This window comes from Callorhinchus milii, unplaced genomic scaffold (assembly GCF_018977255.1).
Source record: "Callorhinchus milii isolate IMCB2004 unplaced genomic scaffold, IMCB_Cmil_1.0 Scaffold5, whole genome shotgun sequence".
Lineage (NCBI taxonomy): Eukaryota > Metazoa > Chordata > Chondrichthyes > Chimaeriformes > Callorhinchidae > Callorhinchus > Callorhinchus milii.
Window position 1 is genome coordinate 43,028,371 of NW_024704746.1, and position 8,608 is coordinate 43,036,978.

Here is an 8,608-nt window from a genome sequence, read left to right on the forward strand (position 1 = left end):
GAAGCACTTTGGGACGTCCTCCCGACGTGAAAAGCGCTATATCAAATGCAAGGATTATTATTATAAGTATGTCTGCTGAAAGTATTTCAATAAATATTTCAAGAAATACACAAATATTCAAAACCACTAGAACCTACACCCACCCACAAAGATACTGCAGCACTGTTGAAGAGTCACAAACTGACTCACTTTATTGCTTGTGCTTGACAAAATTTGGTTTTGAAATGCACATCAGTAGCATGAGAACTTAACACCCCCCATCATAAAGGCGCTGAGGCAGCAGTTACATTTTCAAAGTGCATCAGTGAGCTCTTTTCACCAATACCAGGGCCGAGACCATCACAATGGTTTCAATGCAATATAGAGCTCTTTACGTGGAATTTCTGATCCAGAATACCCATTTTAATTCCCATCATGCGCTCTCAAAGTAGATGGGAGTCAGAGCTGCATTCCCACAGGTCACCGCATCGCAATTCCGGTTACCGGAAGGAGGCTTGGGATCCTTATTAGAGAATCCCATTAAAAACACTGCAAATTAGACAACACGGTCATCCGAAGCCCGGCACAACATACAATGCCGCTGCTTGAACAAAAATTAACAGCACGAAACATACACAACAGCAGGGTAGTCGTATTGTCACTGGACTAATAATAATAATAATCCTTGCATTTGATATAGCGCTTTTCACGTCTTCTCGATGTCTCAGAAGTGCTTCACAGAATAGACTGTAAAGTGAATTGACCGTATATTTGTGGGTGAAACGCGGCAGCCAATTGTGCACAGCAGTGTCCCACAAACAGTCGTGGATTGAAAATGACCAATTTATTATTGTTTTGTTTTGGAGGGATTATTATTAGGGCTCTGTGTGGAGTAAGGAAACTTGCCCAAGGTTTCGCCCTGCCTGGAATTGAACCCAGGTGTCTCGCTTGCAAGGCGAACGCTCTAACCACTGAGCTACAGGACTCCACAATCCACCCATAGTTCATCAGTTCAAAGCCTGCAATGGCAATTGGATAATTTCCATTTCCATAAAATGTGGTAATTTGAGCTAGCCAATGCCAGAAAAATAGCCACAAAGCCAACTGATATGCCAGTGTCCACCCAGTGTGGCTTACATTGATGTGGTTGATCCTCAATGCCTCCAAAATGGCCTTACATGTCACTCAGCCGGGAATAAATGCTGAGCCCAGTCAGCATTATGCACAACAAGGCAAGACACATTTTAGGATTCTATGTCCAAATCCCAGTGCTTTTCCGATTTTACCCAGGGATGTGTGTATGTGTGCAGGAGGGGAGAAGAGAGAGTTATAAGGATAATGAGATTTTAAAATTGTTTTGATACTAAAACAAGACCGTAATAAAATACCCATCCCCGCTTTTTGATCTATCGATCAAATCAGTTCAAAATACAACTGAAAAGGGGGAGGCAGCCAATAAGCAAAGGCAGCTTCTGAGGAGGCCAGTGAACTGATACAATAATTCAGGAACTCAATTGTTCCATCAATAGATTGTAGAATGAAAAAGTGGACAGTGCAAGCATTGAATTTTCTGGGTGATTAAGATTAAAGCATATCTTGAGCCAAAACAAGCAAAGGTCCCACTCTCCAGGTTTGTAAACATAAAATTCAGGCCCATTCGCTTCACTGTTGCAGCCATTTAGAGTAACAGTGCCCTGGACTGCCTGAGAAGCATTGTAAACTCTCCATCCTGCATGCTGTTAAGTACAACAACAATTTGCTTTTATACAGTCCTTCACGCAGGGTAGCATCTCGGAATGCTTTCAGATTTTTCCAAGGGGTTGTGTGTGTGTTTTGTGTGTGTGTATGTGGTGGTGGGGGGGGGGAGGTAGAAGAAGAATTATAAGGACGATGACATTTTTTAAATTGTTTTGATCCTAAAATAGGACCAAAATAGAATGTTTCTGGATCTATTTATCAGATAAATTCAGAATATGTCATCCGATGTGAACGGTGCTATATAAATGCAGGTAGTTATTGTTTTTGCTGCCTTAGGTTTCATTCCAGATCCAGGGGAATAAAATAAGTAACTTGCCAAGTGCCTGTAAACCTTGTGTGTCAGTAAACACATAACCAAGGGCAGGTGAGGGGGGAAGGGGTAAAGAAACATTACATTCAAGCTCGATCCTGTCCTCACCGAACATCTGCCCTCTGTAATAGGGAGTCACTGGTTAACAATCAGAAACGGGATCACTGGCTAATTATTCCCCACTCAGGAAAACTTCAGCCGACCTAATACCAAGGTCAGCAAACTCAGCAGAGACTAGAGACCAAGCTAAGAATCTCTCCTGGCTCTGAATGGTTCAGTTGCCCGCCGAATGGTTTCTTCACCAACCAAGTCATCAGGGGAGCTTTCCACAAGTCAGGGTCTCAAGTTGGTTGGGTTATGCTTCCAGTGTGTTGACCACCAGAATTTCCGTAACTTAATAATAATAATCCTTGCATTTGATATAGCGCTTTTCACGTCTTCTAGACATCCTAAAGCGCTTCACAGAATATACTGTAAAGTGAATTGACTGAATATTTGTGGGCGAACGCGGCAGCCAATTGCGCACAGCAATGTCCCACAAACAGTCGTGGATTGAAAATGACCAATTTATTATTGTTTTTGTTTTTTAACAGTAACTTAAGGGACACACAGGGTACCAGGAACAAAACAAGCAACTAACAGCCACACGAGTGCCATGGCATAACACACCCAGCCGAAGCAATAGTAATCCCACAAGCAATTTGCATTACCGAATCCCCATTCTCCCCGTGTCTTCCACTCTGCACCACCCACACTCTGATCTTAATAATTAATCCTTGCATTTGATATAGCGCTTTTCACGTCAGGAGGACGTCCCAAAGCGCTTCACAGAACACACTGTAAAGTGAATTGACTGTATATTTGTGGGCGAATGTGGCAGCCAATTGCGCACAGCAATGTACCACAAACAGTCGTAGATTGAAAATGACCAATTTATTATTGTTTTGGCTTTGGAGGGCTTATTATTAGGGCTCTGTGTGGAGTAAGGAAACTTGCCCAAGGTTTCGCCCTCTGCCTGGAATTGAACTCAGGTCTCTCACTTGCAAAGCGAGTGCTCTAACCACTGAGCCACAGGACTCCACAAAAGCTTCAGCTGAGAATGGTTGTTTCCAAAACAAAGTGCAGAGCTGCATCACGTGGCTGCACAAAAGCAACACTCCACAGCCAGAACGACGAAGTACACTCGTAAACAGCTCTTACACTTCTGGGAAAACAAGTACACGAGTGACGGGCCACATACATGCATTCGTTAGATAAAAGGCACGACTGGGACAGGTGTATTGCATGGAAAAATATAGCTGGTGCAGCTGCCGAACGAATTACTGATGCCACTTATTTACTGATGTAACACATCCACGACTGTTTGTGGGACGCTGTTGTGTGCAATCGGCTGCTGCACTTTACCCTCAAAATACAGTCAATACATGTACAGTGGATTCTGTGAAGTGCTTTGAGATGTCTCAAAGACGTCATAAGGCGCTACGTCAAAGGCGAGGATTTTTTATTATCATCATCGTCATCATCAGTACGGGGCAGCTATTATCATGATTATGATTATTATTATGGACCAGCTATGGGTCATGAAAACAACTGAATGAACAAACATAACTAATGTTACTTCAACATAACGGAATACACAGATCGAGTCCCCCCCCAACCCCCCCACCCCCCCCCCACACACACACACCGTTTAAAACATGTTAGCGTTTAACTTGGCAAACGCAATCCATTGACACGAATATTTGCACCAACATTAGATTGTCCTGGTTGCATGAGAACTGTAAGGTGCCCAAGTATTTAACAAAAAAAAAATTACTATTTTTGCTACCAAGGACAGCAACACCCAGCGATGTAGTGGGAGAGGCTGTGGAGCTGGTGGTGTGTTCCAACAATGAACACACGCACAAAAAGCAGCATTTTTACCAGGGCCCACGTCCCATCCAATGCAAAACAACTTGAAACGTGTCAGGATGCAGACTGTCATGGTGTTACGGATGGATGTGCTGTTTAGGGACAGCGCGGAAGAGGAGGAAAACAAACAAACCAGTGAATGGATTTTTTTTTTTTTGGGGGGGTGGGAGGGGGAGGGGATGGGATGGGATGAGAAGGAGGAGGAGCAGGAGGAGGAGGGGGGGATGGTGAGTGGGAGGTTAAAAGGTAAGATGTCTTTAAAGATAAAAGTGGAACTGGTCACTCCATCTTTGGAGATAGGGCCCTGAACTTAAACGAACTCCCAGGGATTTTATATGCATATATATGTGTAATATATATAATATATTAAATTGGTCATTTTCAATCTACGACTGTTTGTGGGACATTGCTGTGCGCAATTGGCTGCCGCGTTCGCCCACAAATATACAGTCAATTCACTTTACAGTGTGTTCTGTGAAGCGCTTTGGGACGTCCTCCTGACGTGAAAAGCGCTATATCAAATGCAAGGATTATTATTATTATTATTATTATTATTATATATATGTAACCCTCCTCCCCCCTCCCCCTTCCCCCCCCGTCTCTCACCACCGGAACAATAAAAACTGCAGGAAACGTCTTTGTTAGTTGGAAAGCAACAACACAGCAAAACCAGCAACTTGTTGCATTGAACAAAAAAAGAACACACAACACAACGCACACAACACAACACACGTTAAAACTCGTCTCTCTGAATGCGGTGTCCGCACTGCCAAAGCGATGGCAAAAGGGGGCAATACCGCCGACCAGGGTCGAAAGTCTCGACTCGGCGTTACGCGGAGCTCCGATCCCCTGTGTCCCCGAAAGCAGATCAGGACCTTCGAGCGGAAAACTCACAACCGGGAGATCACTCTGTGCGCTCTCCCGCAGCGCTGTTGGATGTGCGGTGCGCAGAGATCGTTACTTTTGCGTGTGCGGCTGTTTTCGGCCCCGAACACTTTTTTTTTAATGTTTTTTTTTAAAAAAAACACACACACACACTCGGATCTCGGGAGAATGAAACAAAAAAAAAGAGAGAGGAGAGAGAGAGAGAGGGACACGATCTTATGAAGACAACATTCGTTACGGATTAACCCCTTCGCGCCCCCTCCCTCCCTCCCTCTCTCCTCTCTCCTCCCTCCCTCTCCCACTCTCCTCCCTCCCTCTCTCCTCTCTCCTCCCTCCCTCTCCCTCCCTCCCTCCCCCCTCCCTCCCTCTCCCCCTCTCCTCCCTCCCTCTCCCCCTCTCCTCCCTCCCTCCCCCCTCCCTCCCTCTCCCCCTCTCCATCCCTCTCTCTTTCTCTCTCTCTCCCTCCCTCTCCCCCTCTCCTCCCTCCCTCTCCCCCTCGTGAAGAATGGCTTTTGCACAATAGCTTTCTTTCTTGGAACAAAAACAAACGTTTTATTCTTTCTTCCCCCCCCCCCCCCCAAAAAAAAGGGAGAGAGAGATCCCCGAAAGCTGATCCCCCCCTCCACACCCCGAGGGGCTATTTTAAAGGCTGTGAACTTCTGCCCCCCCCCCCTCAAACATACCACAAGTCGTACTTGTTACACTTATTTTCTAGCATCGGGGAGGGGGGGGACGAAATGCAACGAAATACTCGGGCGATCGATCAGCCAGTGAGTCAAGTCATTTACCAAACGCACATTAAATCACAATAATTTCCTCCCCGGCCCCCCATCACCAACCACAACACCCCCCCACCACCACCACAACACCCCCCCACCCTCCCACCACCACCACAACACCCCCCCACCACCACCACAACACCCCCCCACCCTCCCACCACCACCGTGTTTACTCCCCGTTAAACAAGAGGATGCATGAGTGTTATTCGGGGGTACTTTCCATCCGAAGGTGTGTGTGTATATATATATAAAAAAGAGGGCAAAACGTTAAGTTTGTGGCAGCATGTGGTCTGCCGTCCTGCAAACAATGCAACTGCTGTGATGGATGTGTGGCACAGCACATCATGTAGGGAGAGAGAGAGAGGAGAGAGAGAGAGAAAGCAGCACCTTTTAACCGGACACTCTCCTTTCTCAACCACAACAACAACAACACACTTCTTCCCCCCCCCCTCACCACCCCCACCACCATCACCCATCACCCGAAAAAAAAATCATCGGAGGCGAAGTTTAATAACTTCTTTTTTTTTCCGGGGCTTGAAACAATCGAGTTGTTTTAAAGGGAAGTCGCTGATCAGGAATAAAAAACCCGCACCGAGTCGTCGTCCCCCCCCACCCCCCCCACACACCCCCCCACCCCCCACACACCCCACCACACACCCCCCCCCCCCATCGCTGAGTGAAATCGAGCGCTTTCTTTTTTAATATCGGAACCACAATAGAATCCAAACAGCAGCTGGAAAGCGAAATGGACATCCTGCAGCCACGGTATAAACTTTACATTCTTAGGGGGTGACACGGGTGGGGGGGGGGGGGGAGAGATGGGGGGGAGGGAGGGGGGAGAGAGAGAGATGGGGGGGAGGGGGGGGGAGAGAGAGATGGGGGAGTGGTGGGGGAGAGAGAGAGATGGGGGGGAGAGAGAGAGATGAGAGGGGAGAGAGATGGGGGGGAGAGAGAGTGATGGGGGGAGAGAGAGATGGGGGGGAGGAAGAGAGACATGGGGGGAGGGAGAGAGACATGGGGGGGAGGGAGAGAGAGAGATGGGGGGTGGGGGGAGAGAGTGAGAGAGAGAGATGGGGGGCTGGGGGGTGGGGGGGAGAGAGACAGATGGGGGGAGAGAGAGAGAGAGAGAGATTGGGGGGTGGGGGGGAGAGAGAGAGAGAGTGCGCTGGGGGGAGAGAGTGAGAGAGAGAGATGCGGGGACTGGGGGGTGGGGGGGAGAGAGAGAGAGATGGGGGGAGAGAGTGAGAGAGATGGGGGGGTGGGGGGGAGAGAGGGAGAGAGATTGGGGGGGAGAGAGTGAGAGAGAGATGGGGGGCTGGGGGGGTTAGAGAAAGAGAGAGAGATGGGGGGCTGGGGAGGGGGTGGGGGGGATGAGAGAGAGAGAGAGAGATGGGGGGCTGGGGGGGGTTGGTGGTGGGGGTGAGAGAGAGAGAGAGAGATGGGGGGCTGGGGGGGGTTGGTGGTGGGGGAGAGAGAGAGAGAGGGAGAGAGATAGGGGGGGAGAGAGAGAGATGGAGGGGAGAGAGTGAGAGAGAGAGAGATGGGGGCTGGGGGAGGGGGGGTTGGTGGTGGGGGTGTGAGAGAGAGAGAGAGAGAGAGAGAGAGATGGGGGGCTGGGGGAGGGGGGGGTTGGTGGTGGGGGGTGAGAGAGAGAGAGAGAGAGAGAGAGGGGAGAGAGGGGGTAACTCGGCTTTAATAGTTTTAAGAGGATCAAACGAGTCGCACGACCCATTCGTGCGAGAGAGAAAGAGAGAAAGAGAGAGAGAGAGAAAAAAAATAATATTACCTCAATTTCGAAGTCCGGGAGTCCAAACGCTGTCCTGAATAATGAGCAAAAGTGTGCGATGGCGGGGACTTCCCACCAAGAGCGAATTTCGTCCACCGAAACGGTCGAAGATGGACATTCCTCGGACATGTTTAAATGGTATCAAATCCTTTTTTTTCCCCCCTCTCTCTCTCTCTCTCTCTCTCTGACTCACTCTCTCTCTCTCTCTCTCTCACATCAGATAGTTTTTTTTCGCCCCAAAGCCACTTCGTCGGGTTTTTTTTGAAAAAAAATCTCTCTTTTCCTCCGCCCCCTTTTCCTTTCCCTTTTTTTTTCCCCTTCTCCTTCTCTTGGCTTTTTTTTTCTCTCTCTCTTCTCTCTCTCTCTCTCTCTTCTCTCTCTTCTCTTCTCTTCCCCTCCCGGTCCCTTACATCCGACCGGTGCAGCAGTCGCGCCTGGTCCGCTGTGCTGAGCCGCTCGCCATCGCCATCGCCATCGCCGGGACCGCCCGCCCCCCCCACCCCCCCCTCTCCTCTCCCCGTGAGCTCAGTCAGTGCCGCCGCGCGTGTGTAATAATGTCACGATTTCGCAGCCCCATTCTCACCGAGGAACAGATGGCAAAGGCAACAGCAGAGGGTGGTGGAGGGGTGGGTGGGTGGGGAGGGGGGGTGGAGGGAGGGAGGGAGGGAGGGGAGGGAGGGAGGTGGAGAGCGCTCCAATTCCTCAGCACATCCGAGGGAGACGCGGCCAAACTCCCGGGCCGACCGCTGGGGGCATGGCTCGGTATAACGCGCCCAGCCCGAGGATCGCCCACCGAACACGGTATTTACCGCGATCCGACACGCACCGGGGAGTGCGGGGGGACGCGGGTCCTTCTCAGAGCGCTGACTGGCGGCCCGAGACACCCCCACTCGGATAGTGGCTAAGGCTCCGGCGACAGTACAGGATGTGACGCCAGGGATCCCTTGGGTGCGGGCCAATGGGCCGCCCCGAGCAGCAGCTTGGGGTTGGTAGCCGAGCTCGGCTGGGGGCGGGGGGGGGCGGGGGGGGGGGGTGTGATGGGGAGGCGTTGTGATCGAGGAGGCAGTTCAGACTGGGATATTGCGAGAAGGGTAGAGAGGGAGAGAGAGAGAGAGAGAGAGAGTGTGTCGGGGGGTTGGAGGGGGGAGAGGAGGTGTAAATGTGACAGATCAGTAGTTACTTTATCAGCTCAGAGTGCGG

The 8,608-nt window shown here is 49.9% G+C and overlaps 1 protein-coding gene across 1 annotated transcript in view; it reads right to left on the minus strand.

Annotated features, from left to right (window-relative positions):
• Positions 1–7,710, minus strand: part of LOC103179423 (cat eye syndrome critical region protein 2) — a 74,818-nt gene extending 67,108 nt beyond the window's left edge. Inside the window, exon 1 of the mRNA XM_042335098.1 lies at positions 7,409–7,710. Coding sequence (XP_042191032.1) covers positions 7,409–7,537 — 129 coding nt within the window. The 5' untranslated portion in view covers positions 7,538–7,710. The remainder of the gene's footprint in view (positions 1–7,408) is intronic.
• Between the last annotated feature and the right edge of the window lie 898 nt (positions 7,711–8,608).